At 45.5% G+C, this 21,704-nt stretch overlaps 2 protein-coding genes across 11 annotated transcripts in view; both read left to right on the top strand.

Moving 5' to 3' along the window:
• The window catches only part of KALRN (kalirin RhoGEF kinase), a 527,586-nt gene extending 520,673 nt beyond the window's left edge, over positions 1 to 6,913 (top strand). For all 10 annotated transcript variants that reach the window (XM_063341757.1, XM_063341758.1, XM_063341761.1 and 7 more), the window contains one exon: positions 1,502 to 6,913. In XM_063341757.1, the coding sequence (XP_063197827.1) occupies positions 1,502 to 2,047 (546 nt within the window). In that variant the 3' untranslated portion in view covers positions 2,048 to 6,913. The remainder of the gene's footprint in view (positions 1 to 1,501) is intronic.
• Positions 6,914 to 8,089: 1,176 nt separating this feature from the next.
• On the top strand, positions 8,090 to 14,042 carry UMPS (uridine monophosphate synthetase). Its single transcript, XM_063342273.1, has 6 exons — positions 8,090 to 8,249; positions 8,684 to 8,837; positions 10,416 to 11,084; positions 11,763 to 11,938; positions 12,468 to 12,582; positions 13,376 to 14,042. The coding sequence occupies exons 1-6, from the start codon at positions 8,106 to 8,108 to the stop codon at positions 13,555 to 13,557; spliced, it is 1,440 nt and encodes a 479-aa protein (XP_063198343.1). The 5' UTR covers positions 8,090 to 8,105; the 3' UTR covers positions 13,558 to 14,042.
• Positions 14,043 to 21,704: the final 7,662 nt, after the last annotated feature.

The following is a 21,704-nucleotide window of genomic DNA, read 5'->3' as shown; positions in this document are numbered from 1 at the left end:
ATCAAGTGTTTTGAGTTTTGTGATCTGCAGCATTGATTCTGGTTGCCAGGGACATCAGATAATCTATGATTTTTTTCAGACTTAAATGCCAATTAAAAATGAAGAATGAGAGATGAGTTTAACTTTCTTGTGTAGTGGACAGTCTGGCTCCAAGGAGGTCTCTTCTCAACTCTCCAACCCCCAGGCATGTCAGATGAAGTGACACTTTCATTCTTCTGCTGCCTACTACCACTACAAAAAAAAAGAAAGATTCCTTTTGTACAGTACCTCATGTGAGCATTAGTCCCAAAAGGCTAAATCAACCTGGCTTCTTTCAGTAAGATTGTTTGTATTTTCTGCTGTATTTATAGGACCTGTCAAAAAGTAGGTATCTCTTGGAGGTAAGAAACTGCACTGAATTCTCTATTTGATCATAAGATACTTCCCAGAAACAAGGTGGGAAGCCAATTTTCTGTGACCTATTTACAGTTCTCCTGAATGAGGGATGCTAAATAAAGCACCTTCTGTTGCTAAGTGGGAAACAGGAGATGCACTGGTAGTGACAGGAGACCTCGCCATGAACTGTCTTCTCCCAGGATCCTGCTCAAGAACATGTTGATTTTGTCAATGCAGACTGCACGAGAGAAGAGCAAGCAGAGAGAATGGAACAGCAGAGTAGTGAACTTTGCTTTATATATATAGCCATGAGGCAGCAGTAAAATATGCATGAGGATGAGGGGCTATAGGACAGAAAAGTAAGTCTAGAGAGGGTGAAAGAAGTAAATTAAGAAATCATCTCAGAGCAAATAAAGGAAGCAAAATCCGTGTTACGTCCCCAGAGCGGAGTGTATAGGCAATGCTCAGTATCTCCCACTGAGAAAGATCTTAAATACCCAAAAGAGTTGGTAAAACAGAGGGGAAAACAACTGGGATGAAATATAATTGCACACTGGCTTGGAAGTCGTGACTGGTGCTGGTGTTCATATGGGAACACTGGAAGCTCCATCCACGTCAACTGTCAGCGACAGTAATGGCACTCACCAGAGGTCCTCCCGGGGTACGTGGTAGCGGAAGCAAAGTTGAACATTTATTTCATGAAGAACATTTCTGCTACAAGTTATGCACATTTATGTAGCCAGTTGTCATGTGAGCAAATGGAATCTAAATAAACTTGTATCAGGCACACACAAATCTTATCAAAATTTAAAAATCTGTCAGTGCTCTTAATCTGTACAGATTAGTTTGGGAAAATAAACTGTGTTTATTTGGGACAAAGTGCAAAATCCCAGTGCGTTGCCCTAGTGCAAAAGAGGATGTTGTCATTTCATCTTCAGCATTGATCTGACTTTACAGCCGTGTAAACAGCAGCTGAGCTGGTTCCTTGTCATTCATTCTCCTGATCTGTACCTCACATATCTGATTAAATGCGAGTTTTGATTGGCTATTAAACCTAAATGAAATCTACACATTTTATTTGCAAAAATATAATATAATTAAGTTTTTGTTATTATCTTTTCAACAGCCAGAAAATCTGCTCATTGATTTAAGAATCCCGGTACCTCGTGTCAAGATCATTGATTTGGAAGATGCGGTTCAGATCACAGGTCATTACCACATCCACCACCTGCTTGGAAACCCGGAGTTCACTGCTCCTGAAGTTATCCAAGGCCTTCCTGTCTCCCTGAGCACAGATATCTGGAGCATTGGGGTCCTCACCTACGTCATGTTAAGTGGTGTCTCTCCATTCCTGGATGAAAGCAAAGAGGAGACTTGTATCAATGTGTGCAGAGTAGATTTCAGCTTCCCACCCGAGTACTTCTCCGATGTGAGTCATGCCGCCAGGGATTTCATCAACGTAATTCTCCAGGAAGACTTCAGGAGACGGCCAACGGCAGCCACTTGTTTACAGCATCCGTGGCTGCAACCACACAACAGCAGCTATTCCAAGATCCCACTGGATACCTCCCGCTTGGCTTCCTTCATTGAGCGCCGCAGGCACCAGTACGACGTGCACCCGGTCCCCAGCGTCAAGAGTTTCCTGATGAGCAGGCTGAACCCAGGCACATAATGCCTCCCTCCCTGGGGTCCTACATGGCTGGTGCTGAGGCAAGGTGCAGGGAGCAAGCAGGCACGAAGCAGAACTGTCTGTACATAGTCCCGTACTCGACGTTTACATTTCACGTGGCTTCCCTAACTGCAGGGTACAAATCATTGCAGAGGTGGCAGTACCTGCCCAGTTCCTCGGGACCAAAGCAAAGGGGTACCCGCTCCCTCCCCTTGGCGGGCTCCTCCTAGGACACGTGCTCTTGTCGCATCCACCGCGAAACAGGACCATGGGAAGCAAACACCAACTGGAAATGAGAGCCAAAATTGTAGTTGCCTTAATCTTTGTGAGGCAGCCTTATAAGAAATCCTCTTGATCTTGCTGAACTGATTTCAAAATGTACGAGAGATTAGGAGTAGGATAGTCGGGGGAGTGAGACTAGGCTGACCTTAGCGTGTACTGCAGAACTGCACTGAAGTCAGTTTTTGCTGATATCATTGGAAGCCTGCTCCAGGTTAACAGATGGATTTTCCAAGCCCCATATGCCTGGGTCTGCCATGATTTCGGTGGGGACTTTGCCTGCGTAGGACATGCAAGATCAGGCCCTAGTCACTGCTGGGTTGGCTTCTGTGGTGGCGTGGCTTAGATACACTCTCGCTGTGTTAGTGCTCAGACCAAAATCCCATGTTAATCCTTGGGTTTTCTGCGGTGTCAAGTCAACATGCAGTACCTTTCAGAGCTACGATTAAGGCAATGAATTCATTGGAGCATACAGCTGATTTTGACTAAGCACAATGGGACTACGATGGGTTTTTTTAAAAGCATTTTATAAACACTGTACAGAAATCTTTTGCAAAACCTGTGCATTGAGAAAAGGCTGTGTCCAATTTTTGCAGTATCTGTAAACTAGATGATGATGAAGACAATTTTTTCTATCACAGGTTTTCAGTATACATATATTGTATCATACATATAAATATATATATATATTTAAAGGATCCTGTTCCATTTCTAGCTTCAGAATTGCTTGGCCCAAAGTCCATCTAAGCCTTTGGAGTGCAGTAGGAGTGGTGAGTTCATCCGTGTGCTTACAGCTTGAAAATCGTTTTCAGTGTCTAAAGTATGTCATTTGTTTCATTTCCAAACTTGTAAACGTCTCTCAGCCACCGTTAGCACCTCATCACTAAAGCATTCGTGAGGAAATTTTTATGCCCAAAGCCTAATTTGTAATAAAATAAAAAATATTCACAATTAAAACATTTCTCTCTTGCAAGCCAAGTTGCAACATCACCATATTGATGTTACAGTGATGGAGCCAGCCTTAAATATAACCAACGCAGGGAGTCTGCAGCGACAAATCAGCAGTTTGTAGGCTGGCCAAATCTTCCTCTCTAGCAGTGGGACTGGGAAGGGAAACACCTCCCCGGCTGGGGCTTCCCCATCCTGCTGCTGCACCACAAAACTCTACAGCCTTGTAGGGTGACGATGAAAAAGATATTTTTTTTCCCCCTGGCATGCGAGGACTTTGTCTCTGTGCTGAGTACCATTGCTGTGCCTATAATGGGAAATGTCAGTTGTTGCCAAAGGTTTTCCTAAGGAAAAGGGCTTGATCTGACCATGTGTGCTCAGTATAGAGTCTCTTGTAAGGGCAAGAGTCACATTTAATGTAAGAGCCAAATAGCTGCACTGTGAGCCTGCAATACATCTGCAGGAGCAAACGCTGTCTCTGCCAGCAGGTGGTGGAGATGCTCTGCAAGTACTGTTAAACTCTCAGGGCTCTGCTAGCCCTTTGATCCACCTCCAAGCTCAGTTTCAGGGTAGGCAGGAGACCCGGCCCTTCTCTATCAGTACGCTGGAGTGGTCGGTATTTTGATAGTGGAGAAGAAAGGAGACACAGCAAAAAAACCCCAACGTTCAGCACCGCGTACGTGCAATACAAGAACAGGCCTTGAGGTCGGGGAGCCACAGTCAGGAGGGTGAGCCTGGGTGTCTCAGCAGAGCCAGAAGCGGTGTACGAGGCTGTGTGGCTGATGGAGAGGTCTAATACAGGGGAAGTTGTGGAAAGGTGTGAAAGAGACAGTGTTCACAGAAGGCTAAGCCTTCTGGATCAGCTAAAACCTATCTCAGTTCCCCTCTGTAGTGCAGCAGCTCATTTTCTAAGCAATCCAGCAGCACCTCTTAGACAAAGACCAGACTCTCATCCTAAGCGAGAGTGTGAAGTATGTGATTTCTTAGCAACCAAAACTTCTTCAGACAGCAGTCATCAAGGGGTGTCTTTAATTAGCACCAGCCTCAGGTACTTTCTCACTACAGGACTGTTTGTACTCCTTCCTGTTTGTCAAAGCTGGCTCTTTGTGCTGTGATAGCGCTGCCCTTAAAAAAATATTTATGGAAGTGTGGTTTATAAAACCCACAGCTTTTATTAGGCCTGTGGGTACAGTTTAAGCCACAGTCTTTCTGCTTGGCATTAATACAAACAAATTCTCATGTATCACATGAAATCTGGAGTTGTTTATCATTTTATTTTCCTACCTCCTGCATTCGCATCTCAAACTGCAACAGCAGACGCTTTGGATGCACAGGGGGGAAAAGCTGGATTGTTTAAGGAGATATTTAAGCCTCTCATTGCTACTAAATAACGGGGCCGGGGAGGGGGGGGGAACCAAAGCGAAACCCAAAAGGCTGGAAGAGGATACATGTTTAGGAATTGGTGCTCAGATTCAAAGAAGAGATTCCTTGTCAAGGGAGGGCTGGAGGTGCAACTGTAATTCTGTTGTAAAGAGATTACAGAAGCTCAGTAAGGAGGCCTGGAGTGAGCCCACTGGGCGAGAAGCACCACAGCCAACCCCTTTTGCAGCATTCTCCAACTACTGGATTGTCTGGTGCATGAAATACTGCCTGTAACAAACATGGGGAAACACAGTTTCTCATAAATCTCCATTAGGCCCTTACAAAGCTCCCCAGAGAGCAGCTGAAGGTTTCCACCTGCAGCTTTACCACTCAGGGTATTCCCAAGACTTCACTCCCAAGAGTGAAGGTGTGATGGTAGCTGCACCCTCTAGCTTCTGTGGCAGCTTCAGGCCAGCTAGAATGACCAACAGTAATACTAGCCACGGAGCATCACAAGCTTGGTGCAGACTGGCACTATGCACACGGCCACCACCTTCAGACATCTTCACGGTGGTCTTGCCCTGGGCTGACATCAAAGTACGCTTGCTCACAGCATCACCCCAGCGCTGGGGTAGGTGACAGGCCGCAGCAAGAAGGCCAGCGAAACACAGCCCGGAGAGCATGGTGACATGTGGCACTCATTATTTAAGACAGCCACAATTAAAGAATGCACATGGAAATGAGAAACTAATTCGCCTCTCTCTCTCTCCACTCCACTTGGAGCAGCCAGGACAGGTAGTTTCACTCTTAGTCATTGACTAGGAAATCTGATTGCCCATGTAACATTGTCATCTCCCATTGGGTGTCCCAAGCACTTGCTGCCCTGCGGGTGATCCCCATCTTTCCACCCGGCTGCCGAGCACCTAATGCATGTTACTATGGGGATGACACGCAGCCAGTCCAGGGTTTCAGACTTTAATTTCTTAAAGCAACCCAGGCTTTAAAATTTACAAAATTTCCCTCTTCCTACTTGTACCAACACGTCTTGTTTAGTCTTACTGCCCTTTTACTTTAGATGACCCTATTTTTTTCAGTAACATTTATCTTTAAAAGTATTTTGCTTTTAAACTAAGTTAATGCTGAGACAAAGTCTGTGCCCTCAACTGACCTGTACAAGCTCTGTGGCTTTGGTGAAGTTCCTTAGCATTTCTGATGATGCTATTAGGCCTTTGTTATGGATACCGTGAATAAAGGCTAAATGTAGAACCGCACATTAAGACCTGACTATATATAACCATATTTTAATACCCTTGCAATGAGGGGACTGCATCAAGTGACCTGAGATAATATAAACTTCTGAGACAGATGTAAAGGCTAGTCTGTATATACAAACGTCTAACAGATAATTAACGCGCACAGGTGCTAACCACCTGGTTTTGTTTCAGTTCCTTTCACTGCAGAGGTAGATTCTCCTCTAACACAGGGCTTGGATTTAATTTCCAGCTCATTCATTCATGTCCCATCAGAAAATGGTGCTTTCCCAAGGAAACAAAATAAAATCCCATTTTTACTAGGCTGACTGCACACTGCCATCAAGTGATGAATTCTCATTCTGGGATCTGTATAGTGGTGAGTGTTACCATAGCATCAGGATGCTGAATATTCGCTGTAACTGTAGTCTTTCTTATGGAGCTAGTGAAAAACCAACATCTCTACTCAAGCCATATCTCACCTTCATGTCCAACTTCTGATGCTGGTGCTTTTACCTCTCTTTCTACTAAACTGTTCAGCGTTGCTCTGCCACTGAGGTCAATTTGATGGTCACTTTTGGAAGGCAAATGCAAAAGAAAGTGCAAAAAATAAAATAAACAAAAATCTCAGATTTATTCACTGAGATGAGAGCAAACAGTTGGAAGCTTTTCAATCTTTGCAACAATCAACTGAAGGAGGAAAAAAGAAACAGTATTGCTAACAGCTCAGCATTTTCAAGGTGCAAAGTAATTCCACAGCCTTAATTATTTCAGTGTATTGCTGGTCTGCCTTAAATGTATCTTCAGTTTTATTGCAGATTTCATTTTGTATGCCCACAATGTTGTTTTGTAAAGGTAAGTTTGTAAATATTTCCTTTGTAAGTCTAATCACTCATGTGTACTGTTGTGAGGTGATTACTTGCTGTCCCATGTTGTTATTACTATACTGCAGTATATACGATCATCTACGGATGTATCTTCAAACTGTACATCTTCTGTCCTTGCATTCCTATAAATAGAGTATACTAATGATGCAGTTTCTGGGCTTTTTCGATTAAATACAATTGTTCAGAGAAGAGCGGGTCAGTCTTATTTCACTCGTATGGCATTCTTCCCGAGGCCTTGAAGACTCAGAGCTTGCTCATCACTTTATTCACATTTACTGGAGGGATGTTCAGAGGAAACCAGCACAAGGGACCACCGCATCGGCCAACTCTGAGCCTTGCACAGGTCAACCCAGAAACAAAGCAGCCTCTCGGGAGTCACCCCAAAGCACAAAGTCTCTGGTCACAGTGTTGTCCGAAAAGTGGAGTCGTTGCCCAGTGTGCCATAAACTAGTTCTCGCACACAGGGGAGATAACGCATTTTATTCAGGCCTGGGTGCTCGGTGGATTTCCACAAATCAAACGCAGCCCATGCCAGTTTCCTTGTTATATTTACACAGAAAAGCTACAAGGCAGTACTCTCACAGTTACAATAATTGGTTAGTCATTTACATATAATTATAATATCTGCTGTGTCATTCTCTTCAATCATAGCATCTCCAGGGAGGAAGGGTCTTCACCTGGGCGAAGGTCTTCTTGACCTGTGGGCGTGTGTTTTAGTGTTATAATGAAGACAGTCCAGTTAATGACACCTGGACTCTGGTTTTCACTGCCAAATTGGCATTGTTTGTAGAAGCACTTTGATTAGATGTTCATTTAAGGTATTAAGTGTCCCAGGCAGACCGAATAATTAGACTACTGGTATTCCTTCAAACAATTTCCTTTGATCCTCTCCTTAGCAACTACTTAGCAACTATCTACAGTCATCTTTAACTATGGACCCAGTACATAAAACTTAACTACAGAGCCATGGTTAGCTTTAATTTCGATGATAACTATCAACACCAACATCCCCCCCTGCAGCAGCGGTTTCTGCTTCCCTGTAGAAAGGGATGCTGCCGGGGGGGAGGCCGGGGCAGACCCTGAACGCCTCCCCCTGCGGCGTGGGGCCGGGCCGCGGGGAGCCGGGCTCTCTACCGTTCGGGGCTGGGCCCCGTATCCCGGGAAGGGGGGGACCTGAGGCCGGGGACAGCGGGGATAAGTCCCGCCGGGGGCCTGTGCCTCCCCGGCCACCGCGCTCCCCTCAGCGCGTCCCGCCCCGCCCTCCTCCCGCCCACGCGCACGGCGCGCGCCGGGCCCTTCCCGCGCTGCTGCGTCATCTCCCGGCGCCGGGGCGGGATGGCGGCGGCGGGGAGCGTGGCGCTGGCGCTGCGCGAGGCGGGCGCCCTGCGCTTCGGCGACTTCGTGCTGAAGAGCGGCCGCGCCTCCCCCGTCTACATCGACCTGCGCCGCCTCGTCTCGCACCCGCGCCTCCTCCGCCAGGTGCGGGGCTGGGGGGTTCCCCCACACACCTGGGGCCGGGCGGCGGCAGTGTGGGGGGAGAGGGGTCGGGCCGGGTCCTGCCCGGCGGAGAGGGCTCAGGGTGCCAGGCCGCGCTTATCCGTGCCTCAGGGCCCATGCGACATCCGGGAGGTCTCGGGTCTCTCTGAGCTCCTTTTAGCTGAAGGAGGGGAGGGGGAGGTATGGGAGTGCCTCTCGGGAGGGGCCGTCCCGGGGCCGGGGCCGGGGCCGCGGCCGTCTGGCCAGCAGCCCGCCGGGTGGAGGTGGGCCGTCTGCTCGCTGTAGGGACAGCGACTGGCGAATGGTGTAAAGGAGAGAGGTTTTCAAGCGCTTGTATTGCTTCCTTTGGTAATAGGCGTGTTTAGTCGTGATCGCTCGGGTCTGACTCCTAAGAAACACCTGGTTGTCCTTTTCAGGTTGCAGATCTTCTCTTCCAAGCAGCCAAAGGTGCTGGTCTCCAGTATGACTGCGTGTGCGGCGTTCCTTACACAGCACTGCCATTGGCCACAATTATCTGCGTTGAAAATCAGATTCCAATGCTTATACGGAGGAAGGAAGCGAAAGACTATGGTAAAAACTTCAAATCAAGAATTTATGTCTACTTGTTGTCTTATTTTTGAAATGACTGTATTTTGTGGTTCTGTAATGTGTGTTGTCTCCTTTACAGTTTAAGGCTACTATTCCCAATCGAAAAGCAGCACCCTTTCCCCCTAAAACATGTACGTCTCACAGCATCCCAGCCTGGTCAGGCTCTCCCAGCTGCTTGCTGATTAAGGGGCAGCTTGAATCCTGCTGTAGCAGGTTTGGAGTTGTGGGGGGGTGGGGGAAGAGTTCTGTTTCTTTTTTGAGTTCAGCAGTGTTTCTTTTCCTTGGCACCATTACTGTGGTTCATGGTTATTGGCCTCTTTCAGAAACTGAGCTTTATAACTTCGTTTCTCTGATATGCTGAGACCTGTGTGACATTTCACCCCCAAACAGGACTTTTTGCATATGGCTTCAAAGAGGAACCTTTCTAGTCTCATCTTCATTTACCTCTCAAACCACTTTTTCTTTCTTAATCCTGTAGCCCTATAATCAGTGGGCAAGGTGGACCAGGTGAGAAGCAGTCAGGTCTCTACCCATTGAACCAGTAGTTGGATTTTGGCGGAGGCAAGGAGGAGAGAAGGCTGAAATATTAACCTATAGTAGCAACTGGATTTCAGCATATGATAAAAGCTATCCTCTTCCAACAGTATTCAATTAGAAAGGATGTTTGTCACAACTGAATGTTACTCCTATGTTAGTCAGTGTGCCAGAAATGAAAATGCTTGCTGTTCCTTCTTGTGAAGGACAAGTCAATTGTGATGGCAATTAACTGCCTGGCACAAGGTTTCCGGTGTCACATGGATTGCAAAGCTGTACATATGCTCCTTCTCTAGGCTGTCATGGTCTAAACGATGCACTTGCTGCATAATGTTCTCCTGCTGCTCGCTGCTTCCTGGGAAAGCTCGGCACCCTTTGTTGTTGCTCCCCAGGAGGCCTTTCATGGACGTGTGCCTGTTGGTTAGGGCAAAGGCATTTGGGGCTTTACTCCTTCTAATTGTTCTAACAGGCATATTAAACTCTGAATAATGCCTGTGGAAAACAGGAAGTATGCTGAGGAGTACCAATAACTTGGCTGCTTTAAAGGTGTTTTAAATAAGTGGAGAAAACAGTTTGTAATTCTGAGCATTCAATTCATGGCAGTAATAAACTTCTGTAGTCATCTTACCTAAAGATTAAAATTTTTGCAGTTGACAATATGTCAGTTTTGTTAATGGAACAACTTCTGGAAATGTAGAGAAGTATTTTGTTCACTTGGAGAAGTAACAATCTTTATGAATTTAATTACAAGACAGTGACTGAGCTGTGGTAAGAACTATGATAACTGGTACGGGATAATAACTAAAGAAATTACCTCTCCGTACTGCCAGTGAATGTGAAATTCCTATTCTCTTCAAGTCCATTTCCATTGGACTTCAGGATATGCTGCAGCTTATGCTTGTATGTAGAACAAATATGACCTTTATATTAGCATAGCAAGTTAAATTTTTGATATTTTAATGTTTTTGAAGGGGGGGTCTTATAAACTTTCTTAATTTAGTGGAGTGTTTGCCTTTTATTTTTAAGGTACTAAACGGCTGGTGGAAGGCACCGTTAATCCAGGAGACACATGCTTGATCATTGAAGATGTGGTAACAAGTGGATCTAGTGTACTGGAAACTGCAGAAGTCCTTCAGAAAGAAGGATTAAAAGTCACGGATGCCGTAGTGCTGTTGGACAGGGAGCAGGGTGGGAAGGCCAGGTTAGAGGAATGTGGAATTCGCCTGCACTCTGTGTGCACATTGTCTGGGGTGTTGGAAATTCTCCAGCAGCGGGGAGAAGTGGCTGTGGAGATGGTTGAAAAGGTGAAGAAGTTCATTCAGGGAAATGTGTTTGAGCCAGTGGCTCAGAACGGCCCCGCTCCTGTGAAGAGACTGTGTAAAGAGCTGAGCTTCAGCGCTCGTGCCGAGCTGCCGGGGGTACACCCTGTTGCAGCCAGGCTTCTCGCGCTCATGGAAAAGAAGCAAACTAACTTGTGCCTTTCCGCTGATGTCACCAGCTCCAAAGAGCTGCTGCAGTTAGCTGCCACCCTGGGCCCCAGCATTTGTGTCCTGAAGACTCATATAGACATCCTGAATGATTTTACCCAGGAGGTAGTAAAGGAGTTGAGAACGCTTGCAGATCAACATGAATTCTTGATTTTTGAAGACAGGAAATTCGCGGACATTGGAAACACAGTGAAACATCAATATGAAGGTGATTATCATCAACCTCGATTTACTGTAACTGTGCTGCTGGTGTGTGTAACTGCAGCACTGACACAGGTTGCCAGGAGACATTGTGGAATCTCCAGCCTTGGAGAAGATTCAAGGGGACAAGGCCCTGAGCAACCTGATGTAGCTTTGAAGCTAACCCTGCTGAGAGGGTATGGCCTCTAGAGGTCCCTTACGACCTAAACCTTTTTAGGAATCTATGGTTGTGCTCAGCAAGTACTTCTGAGTCATTGTTTGCCATGAGAAGAATGCAGCGTGGCCTCTTAAGGCAGCCTGCTGCTGTGTGCTCATTGCGGCTTTCATTTGATATTGCATCTGCAACTGTAGAACTGGTTTTTTTCTGATCCATATATCCCATATGATCTGCATACTGTATTGAAAAGTAACACCTGTGACGGTAAATTTTTAGGTTGCCATGAATGCCTCAATGAATGTTAAAGGTGAGATACTAAAAAGTGTTTGTGAAAAGTAAAACTGAGAGGTCATGCTTTGTGGTTAGACTGTCTGATGAGACTGAACTTGTAACTGTCAAGCTTCAATAGTAAAACTGTCTTTTAAAATGGGAATGGTTTAGCCTGCAGCTTGTTCTGTTTAACTTGTGTTTCCTGTTTAATACGTTTCTAATAACACTTTTTCTGTGTCGTGCTATCCATGTTCTCAGGTGGTGTGTTCAAAATTGCATCTTGGTCAGATATCATTAATGCCCATGTGGTTCCAGGCTCTGGAGTTGTGAAAGGTCTGAAGGAAGTAGGTCTTCCTCTCCAGCGCGGCTGTCTCCTGATTGCCGAGATGAGTTCCCAAGGCTCACTTGCAACGGGTGAATACACAAAAGCTGCAGTAAGTAGGCAGACTTGTTTAAGGCTAAAAGCACAAAGGTTTTGTGTGCTTCCAATATTTGCACTTCCAAAAGTCTCTCCAGCTCTAAGTATTACAGCGCGGTTCTTTTCCTGTGGAGACTCAGGAATCTGACAGTGTGGCCTTTAAAGGTTGCAGCTGTAGGCTGGTGGTATAAAGTGGTCAGAGTTCACACTGTGAATGCTAGTAAACATGCCAGTTTTACAATTGTCCCCCCTCCTTTTTTTTTTTTTTCTTTTTTCTTAAGCAATGAATTTCCAATTAGTTTAAGTTCATTCATTGTATTATTTATAATGTAGAAAGAAACATAACATTCACGTTCCTGGCTGCAAGTGCAGCATGGCCAGTGCGGGGTGAGTCAGCTCTGGGTGACTTTACATTGGTAAAGCAAGAACAGGCGTTTCATACCCTTTCCCTGCACAGCTTAATGTGTCAAAGGGTGGAAGAGAAACAGACTGCTAGTCAAGCTTAACTTTAGGTATATCATTTGTAACTGTTTACCGATTTTCAGGTACAGATGGCTGAAGACAACTCGGATTTTGTTTTTGGATTCATATCTGGATCTAGAGTTAGTAATAAACCGGAATTTCTTCACTTAACTCCAGGGGTGCAGCTGCAAGCTGGAGGTAACTTTTTCTGAATTACTTATAGTCTGTTTGTAACTACAGTAAGTGATCTAGCCTTCAGTGAAAATGTGACTTCTGAAAAGGGTTTGGTTGCTGTTTCTCTAGTGGGAGGAGTCTGTATTTGCCATTACGGGCTGCCTTCTGTATTTCTGGGTACGCTGATCCCTTCCCTGGGAGCTCTGAAAGGCAACCAGCAGGCTGTGCAGCTTTGTGCTGAGGTCTCTGCATATCATAAAGCACAGTCCTTAGTACATACGAAATGCCTTCAGATAGGCGTTAGGTTAGATGTAGAACTACTCAGAGGAGTAGAAAAAAAGATTTTAAATAAATACATAAGTCTAATTGTAACTGTTGATACTGATACAGATGCAGTATCAAATGAGTTGGAAGTCTTACGCTGACTAAACAGGTTATCACTGAACCACGTAGGGGAGATGTGTTTCTCTTACGAAACCTGAAGTGATATCACAAGTTTTTATACGAATGTTTGGGGATTTGTCGTGTTTTAAGAAGGCTGAGGCTTAGTTCGATAATCCTGATAGGTATTTCTTTGTGTAACCGTTCCATGTATTGTGACTGACAAATCATGAAAAAGGAGGACGCTCCCTGTCAAATTTGATGGGTGTAATTTCATTGTTCATTAGTTGGCGACACAGTTTCTAGTTATGTCTGTGGATTGTTAGGGTGAGAGCTGGAACAGCGTACCTGTTCTCTGTTCCAGCACCTCATTGAAGGTTTTTAGTAGATACGGTTTTGTACAAAGTAAAACAAATAAATGGTGTCTCTATTTCAGGTGATAACCTTGGACAGAAGTACCTAAGCCCCAAGGAAGTTATTATCAAAAAAGGTTCAGATATCATTATTGTGGGACGTGGCATCTTGGCAGCTTCAGACCGTCTTCAAGAAGCAGAGAAGTACAGGAAGGCAGCTTGGGAGAGCTACATAAGCAGACTTGATGTTCTTGCAGAAGATTGAAAGCAGGCCAATTTCCAAGTCAATAAGCCAAGCTGGTGGAGTTGCAGTCATTGTGAGACACTTCAGCCAGTAGAAAACTGCCCTTTTGGAGAAAAATCTTTAGTAATTAAGTTATTTTTAATTGTACACACATAGATAAAGTCGTACATGTACAAGTTGGTCTTTCTAATGTTTGAATACATGGCCCCAAAGCTTCATGCCCAGTTTTTAGCCTTTATAGCTTTTCTCTGCTGAAAAATGTTGCACGAAACACTCCAAGGGTGTTTGATTGGTTGTTGTTTTTGTTTTGTTTCCCCACCTTCAAATTCCTTCTGGCTGTGGAGTGTTTTACTGTTCTCAGTAAACTTCACCTGCAGACCTGACCTGCTACCCTGCTCTCACAGGATTACTCAGCTCTGCTATTTCCTAGGAGCAAGTATGGGTCTTAATCCCATGCTGTGAAACTGAATAATGTGTTTTATAATAAATACTTTTTTTCTACTGTCTGTCTTTCATTGGATCTATAAGTCTTCCTTCTGTGGCAGTGTGAAATACTGACTTTTTATAAAAAAGTGTGTTTGTGATTGCAGCGATCATTACTCGTGTTTCTGTTTACAAGAGCTACAAAGAATTTGTCAGAACAACTAGTTGTTGTGTGCTTAATTACAGTGAAGCTGTTGATTTCTCTATTGAGAAACAAAAATGTACTTTCTGTCTACTGACTTTTTGTGACAGTAGCTGGCATACTTCCAGGAATTACTTTCCACTCTTTGTGATGAAGGAGAAGAAGCAGAAATGTCTTGTATGATTGATTAGAGTCATACACTTCTTTTGATTGGAAAGGACAGAATAACCTTAAATATATCTAGTGTATGTGTGGTGGAAATTGGCTTGAATTTTCATTGCTGTCAAGAAGGTGAAGACAAACGGTGACGCAGTTCTAGACCTCTTGCTGTGCTGGTGCAGAGCACGCAGAGGAAGCTGGGTCCCTTTGTTAATACACTTACCTGTAGACTGGGAACAACTATATCTAGTGAGAAGAGTTTTTTGGCGTTAGTACTAGACTCTTCACTAGGGCTTTCAAAATAGGAGGTTTGAGTTATGCTGAAGTTCAGAAAGAGCGTTACTGTTGGTTGGATTAATCTGTGCAGTGTCTAAGACCAAGATATGCAGGCTTGGATTTGAGGGCTTTGTGCTCTGCTTCTGTTTGTGACATTGTGCTCTGTTGGCAGTAAGAATTCAGAAAAGTACGACTGAAAGACTTCCTCACTGTCTGGGCACGTTGGGGGTGATGACCTTGCCCTTTCACATTCCACGTGCCCTGGAAGTGTGCTTCCACTCCCATTGGTGAGGGGTCTTATGGGGCTTAGAAGTTGGTTACTATGGGGAGAATATTCGAATTCACTTGGGGTGTGTGGTTTTTGTGTTGTGGGTTTTTTTGTTTGTTTTTTTTCTTTAGGCCTTGGGGCTATCGTATGGTTCGTGAGTGTTCTCATGTACCATAATTTATATCTGGAGAGCTCCATCCAGGAAAGATGAAGGGCTCCCCTGGCCACCTTCCACAGCTGGAACTCGATGAGTGCACTGTCTTGTGCAGCTGCCCTGTGAGTCATAAAATTTCACATCAGGTTCTAAGAACTTCCAGTCCGAAGTGAGTGGGGGTTTTGGGATTTGTTCACTGTCTCAGTTATCTCATGGCCTTGAGGCCTGTAGCAGAAGCAAGGCTTTCTCACTTAAACTGTTCTGCAGAAAATTACTTTTTCCACCAGAGGGAGCCGAGAGTCTATTTTTCAGGATAGTCGACGCCCTAACTCTTCTACAGCTGATAGTTTCCAATGATGATATCGACTCTAGATATACTTAGGATGAAAATCCGTCTGGATTTCAAGAAGTTACACCCTTGCTGATGCCCTTGTTTAGAACGGTGGAGTTTACCAGAGAGCTGCCTCAGGCTGGAGTTCAGCATTGTATGTTGTTGTAGGCTCACTGTTAGAGCGCAAGCAGGATTTTGTGAGTTTAGTGTTTTCCACTAACTACGCCGAACTGCATTAAGCGGGTGGCTGACATCTATGCAGCTAAATCCCGGAGCCAGTTTAGCAGGCCCCTAGCTGAAAAAATAGCAACTGGATTTGGAGAGATTGATGTGATCTAATACTCAGTGGCTTTTAGAGGATATTTGCAATTCATTTTCTTTATAAAACAAGTTCTGAGGAACAGATCAATGGGAAAACTTCATTTCACAGTTCTTGATTGTGCACTGGGTAAATCATCCAGAAAGAGCTGTATTTTGGCGCTTCACTTGACAGCAATGTCCTAAACATTCCAATTAGTAAAACAAAAACATGTTACCTCCTATATGCATTCTTCTGTCAGAATGATTATAGTAAACAAGCGTGTGCAGTTTCTTTGAGGCACCTGGAAGTGATTAAAAATCCATTTCAAATTAAGAACAAATGTTAATTTCCTTGCTTGCCCCCGCTGCTCACATTCATCGCATAGTTCTGCTGTTGGTCCCAACTGTTCCGAACATGGGAACTAGGTCACAATTTACAAAACTCATTTGCATCATAATACATGAATCTGGAAGTCTTGCAGTTCACTCTCTGGTCTAATTGAGTCTGGGGTAGAGGCATAAGGCTATGCTTAAATTTCTGAGTTATCGCATGATTTATATTATCTGGCAAGTAGGCATTTATATGGAATTGTGATCCTTAATCCACTCTGGAGTATGGTTTATAATGGAATGAAAGGATATCACGCTTTTTCATCGTGAAATAAGAGTGTGATCAAGCATTGTCAGTGCTTGCAAGCAGAAAGAGGGCTGACTTGCTGCTGTTTCTGAGCAAGTCGTAGTGGGGACTGCGTGAGACACCAGCACCAGCCAGAACCATTAAGGAATTGTTACGTAGCTTTTGATATTTGTATATAAAGTTCACTCTGTCTCACTGAGGCTGTGGCAACCTCTGCTTAGCACAAGGAGTGCTGCGTCAAGAGAACTCAGCCCGGGCACTTTAATCGGTATAACCGTACATAAGTACAGTGCTTTACTCGGACTTAAAATTCTTGCAAAACCTTGATAAACCCAGTACTGAATTAAAAGCAGCCAAGTTAACATTTTCGTCCATAAAAAAAAATTATTTGTTTGTCACAGTATCAGCATTGCTTTATTAATTGACAGGTCATAATATAGTTTCCAAAGCCTATTTCATGAAAATTTATTTAAGATGTAATCCCAGAAAAATAACTGAATCGCTTCCCTGTGAGTTTATTTGGAAGGCCTGTTGCTGTGGATTTTTTTAGCAAGTGACACAAACATTGTGTGTAGGGAACGGGACCAAAGGAATGCAAAACACCCAGAGGAAGTTTGTTTCCAGATCTGAGTTTTGGAGGTCACTGACTCGGGGAAATAGTCTGTTTTGGGAGACTTGTAACTGGACTGCGGGCTAGACGGGCTGGATGTTTTGTTTGTTTGTAATCACCCGGTTGGTTCTTGGCCGGTGTGTGCCACAGTGACAAGGACAGCTTCATGTCGGAACGCTACAGCACGTGAAAACTCAGCCTGGTGCCTGCTCCCGCTTCGGGCTTTCCTCAAGCCCTTTTGGCAGGCGTGTGCAGGCTGGGAGCGGTGACCCTGCCTGCGTGTCTGGGTTGACTTTGTCCTTCGTCTTGGTTCTCTGTTTCTGCATGACTCCTGTCCTCCTCTGAACTTTTTCTCTTAAGTTGATGCTGTCCACAGTCAGGCTGGGAAAATGCAGGGCCGTAGGTAGAGGCTGGCCAGTACGGAGAAGAGGAGGAAGCCCAAGCAAGGCTGTCACTGCGAAGTTCTTGCTTGCAGCATGGTCTCCTGAGCAGAAGTGTGATGGTACGTCATAGGTTGTGTCTAGGCCAAATAGGCGCTGCAAGCGCTAAGCTAGCAGAGTCACTTTTGGTCTGTTCCTGAACAACTAACAGTAGCTGTACAAAAGATACTTTCACAAACAGGACTATTTAGACGGGGAAATTCTGCAGCATTCCCTTGTGACTGATCATTTCTGCTTTGCTGAGAGGTATCATTTTAGGCTGATGGTGGGAGCAGCCATAAAGGCGACCCGGTTGTAAGGGGGGAAAATATTGCATAGAAGGCGGCCTCTGCTCAAATACTGACCGAGAAACTGCCTGCCAGCCTGGGAACCAGGCCTGGGAACCACAAGCATCCTTGAGGAGCGCAGCTGGCATCTTTGAAGTGCAGCTGGGTGCCAAGAAACCAGACACAGCCCTAGATAACATTGATAAGTGCAAAACCAAGGAACTGTAACAGCGTGTTATCATCTGGAAAGGTGGAAAGAAAAGTCTGGAAAAGGGGGAAAACATCCTGAGAAAGTAAGCAGTGATAACTGCCACCAGCAGTTCTCACTGACAGAACAGAAAAACAGTCTGGAAATACAAAAATCAGTCTGAGAGAACAGAAAACATCATCTTTTATTGGCTGTGCCAGGTGAAAAACAGAAACTAGCAGCATCTATTGGCTGCTCCGGGTGGTGGTGTCCTACACCCCTTTATGTCCCTACGATATAAAAAGGACTTACTTTTTACTTAAAATGGACCTTCTTTCCTGCACACAACCCCCTTTTCCCTGCAAAATTTCCTGGGCAGAGAAGACCCTCGCTGGGGACGCCGGGCTGACCCCAGGCTCCGTGAGGCAGATCGTCGCCCAAGTGAGACCTCGTCTGCTGTCGAGTGGCCCCACTGCTGGGATTGGTTTGATGAGCACTCGCTACCGGTAATATTTTTGTATATATATATATATAGGCAGGCATATAAGTAATTACTGGTAAGTATATCTGCTGCTTTACTAGTGGTAATTCTATAGTAACTTGTAATATTGAAACGTAGACTTGCTACTCATATTGATTGTGCTGCTGTGGAAATATAGGTTTGTCTTCTGGTAGTAATTTGTAGTAACTTGTTTTATATCTATACTACTATAGATATTTGCTGATTTTAACTATACTTGCCTTGATAGTAGTAAAATGATAAGTAAGTAAGAAGTAAGTGAGAAGAAGGTAATACATCCTCCGCGTCCTGCAAACCCGCGGCTGTGATCTTTGCACACCTGCAGGCTGGGTAACCCCTCCGGGTCGTGGCATTAGTTGGTGTCAGAAGCAGAGTTCTGTGATAGACGCAGGTCATGGATGCTTGGGAGAAAGCAGTAGAGGAGCAGAGAAAATGGCAAGAGGCTAAGGGGTGGAAAACCCCTCGGTGGGACAGGGATTGGGTGTCTGAGAACTGGTTGAACTGGGAAATGCTGCGAGCAGAGTTTCAGAAGTGGCAGGACAGTCACAAATGCAAAGCAGAGGATGGCAAGGGGGCCTTCATCGGGCTTCTCACGGAGGCGCTGGCGGCCGCGGGCGCTTTGTTTAACGCTGCTGGGCAGGAACTGGAAGCTTTGCAGCGAGCTAAGGACGCAGAGGCAGGGGCAGTTGGCTTTGAATCCCACAGTTTTGTTACAAACCAATTACTTCGACAATTAGAAACACACCTCAGTCCTCTGGCTGTAGGACAGCTAGAGCAGGAGCCTCCGTGCCTGGTCTCCGAGAGTGAGATCATTGAAAAGATAGACGTACTGAAAATAGGTAACGAGGAGGAGGGCTTTGATTCTGGCAGTGGGTCTTCCACCCCCACCTTGTTACCCAAGCATCGCCCAGATAACACAGTCTCCTTGTACCCTGGCATTAAAACTTTCCCGGTACAACTCCCGGCTCCTGCCGGAGAGGAGGGTACTCCCCCGCTGCCCGGGGTCATGGTGACCGCTACAAATTTTAACGCAGAACAGCTAAGGCAGCTGTCCTTGCAGTACAGCAAAAAGCCCCAGGAGGACTGGATGGGCTGGGTGGCGCGGTGCTACCAGCTGGGAGCTGGAACCGTGATCCTTACTCAGACTGAGGCAGGACGAATATTCCTGGGAGGAAGAATATTTCTCCTAAACCCTGATGCAGAGGCCGGAGTGAATACCTTCTCCCTGTTAGCTTCGATAATACATACTGTTAGAAAGATGCCGGGACCGTGGGGATATCTCCCTCCCCCTCCCTGGAGCACTCCTGTTGGGTTTTCTCGCTGGACAATGAGACTGGCTGCTCGGGATGTCCTTAAGGGACAAGGGGCGATACCGCAGGACATGATGGCTATGCCAGCAACAGCAGCAGGGAAACTAAAACTCTTGCAAAATGCAGCACCCGGAGGGCCAAAGAACCTGGCCTTAATGTTACACCATGAAACCTGGGACTGGAATACCATAATGGCCCAAGGGCTGCAAAATTGGACAGCCCTTCTGGGGAGGCAAAGAGGATGGGGAAGTGTCCCTGAAAAGGTAGGGCCTAAGAGGGAAGGTCAGGTCAGGGTCATCCAGACGCCAAAGGGAGGTCAGAGGAATAAGAATAAGGGACAAAATGCTGAAATTAATCAATCCCCCACAAAACGACCCCGTGACAAACAGGAGCGTGATCTGGAACACAGGCGCTTATGTGATCTCCTGCGAGGAATAGGGTTCACAGCAGGCCAGGTAGAGGGGATGCCCATGTTCGTCTTGCAGAGACTGTGGGACAACCGCGATGGGGGCGGCACCAGCAGCCCAGGGGCAGGGAAGGGGCCAGGGGGCGTTAGTCCCTCTGCCTCCCCCGTCCGCAACAGCCCCCTCCTGTCCTCTCCCCCAAGCCCGCTCCCTGAAAGCAACTAGAAGAGCTCCCAGTGTTGGCCCAGGGAGACACAACCCCTCCCAGGTGGCCAGAATGTTTGGAATGAATATTAACACCCTTGTATACCATTAATAGTGAATGGCAAATACTCCGTCTCTTTTCTTTTGGGTACAAGAGTCTCAATATCAACGATTAAAGCTGAGGATGCCCTTAGGTTAATTCAGAAATCTCAAGAAAGGATTTCTATAGTAGTGATTACCAGGAAAAGATGAGAGCTCCCCATGGTCAGGATAAAATTAGCTTTGCCTGGAGGAAGGACACTGAGACCCACGGTGGCAGTAGTACTTTTAAGTATTTTGAGAATGCATGTATTAAAATCTCAGACTATTAATAATTCATTAGGCTCTCAAACCTTCAGACCCAGAACTCTGTAATTTCTATTTAAATAGCTGCTGGGGAGGCTATTGCTTTTCTGTTAGGGACAGCACTCAAGTTACCTAAAAGTCCCTTCACCCACGTATGACAGTACTGTATTAGCCCGGGAGCCTCATGACGCATAACTGCTCTCATCCAGGATTTAGGACAATGGGGTATTATTCAGAGAATATAACCATATATTTACCATATAACTCCCCCGTATGGCCTGTCCATACGTCTAACAGCACCTGGTGTTTGATGATAGACTGTTGTAAATTAAGTGAAAATACTGGACCCTTACATGCTGCTCTGCCCTCTACTACAAATGTTATTTTTTTCTATAGAGCAAGCAGCCCAGCCTTGGATGGCTGCCGTGGATATAAAAAAATATGTTTTCAGCAGTCCCTTTGCAGTCTGAGGATTGAGAGAGATTCGCTTTTACCTGGGGCAGAATATGGCTTGCTTTTACCCCATTACCCCAAGGGTTCAAAAATAGCCCTACGTTGCCACACCAGGCTTTAGCTGGAGAATCAGAACAAGTCCCACAGGATCATGGGGTGACAGTATACCAATACAGAGATGACATCTTAAATGGAGGTGATTTGCAGGGGTGATTCCCCCAGTATGGTCCAAATGATGTGTGATTGCTCTGGGAACTGTAGGACTCTGGCAAGCACATTTTCCAGAGTTTGGTATAATGGCTTGACCCTTACATGGTCTGTTAAAGAGCCGTGCTACCTGGGCATGGGCAGTTACTCATGAAACAGCATTTCATTTATTAATGTACGGTGTTTCAGAATTTCAGGCTGTGGGCCCCATAATACCAAGAGCCCGCATATAGCACGTTGTCACAGATGGAGTGATGCGCTTCACTTGTAAGAGAGAAGCAGCAATATATTTATTGATATAAAACAGCTATTTACCAAAGGTTGATAGTAAATGCGACAGAGGTTTAGCAAGATTCTGTGGCAAGGCACACCTGGTTTTTTACTGCATAGAGGACAGCATCAGACAGAACTGTCAGGGAGAGTCACGAGGTTCAGAGGGGACCCCCTTGATTCCTAAACTCCTTCTCAGAGA

The sequence above is a fragment of the Chroicocephalus ridibundus genome, chromosome 7 (assembly GCF_963924245.1).
Source record: "Chroicocephalus ridibundus chromosome 7, bChrRid1.1, whole genome shotgun sequence".
In the NCBI taxonomy this organism is placed as follows: Eukaryota; Metazoa; Chordata; class Aves; order Charadriiformes; family Laridae; genus Chroicocephalus; species Chroicocephalus ridibundus.
This window is presented reverse-complemented; position numbering and strand designations above follow the sequence as displayed.

Bases quoted from the DNA above. Each gene is read 5' to 3' on its own strand.
- UMPS (XM_063342273.1), top strand. From the start codon at position 8,106: ATGGCGGCGGCGGGGAGCGTGGCGCTGGCGCTGCGCGAGGCGGGCGCC. The intron at 8,250-8,683 runs GTGCGGGGCTGG...TGTCCTTTTCAG, and splicing joins ACCCGCGCCTCCTCCGCCAG to GTTGCAGATCTTCTCTTCCA. The intron at 8,838-10,415 runs GTAAAAACTTCA...TTTATTTTTAAG, and splicing joins GAAGGAAGCGAAAGACTATG to GTACTAAACGGCTGGTGGAA.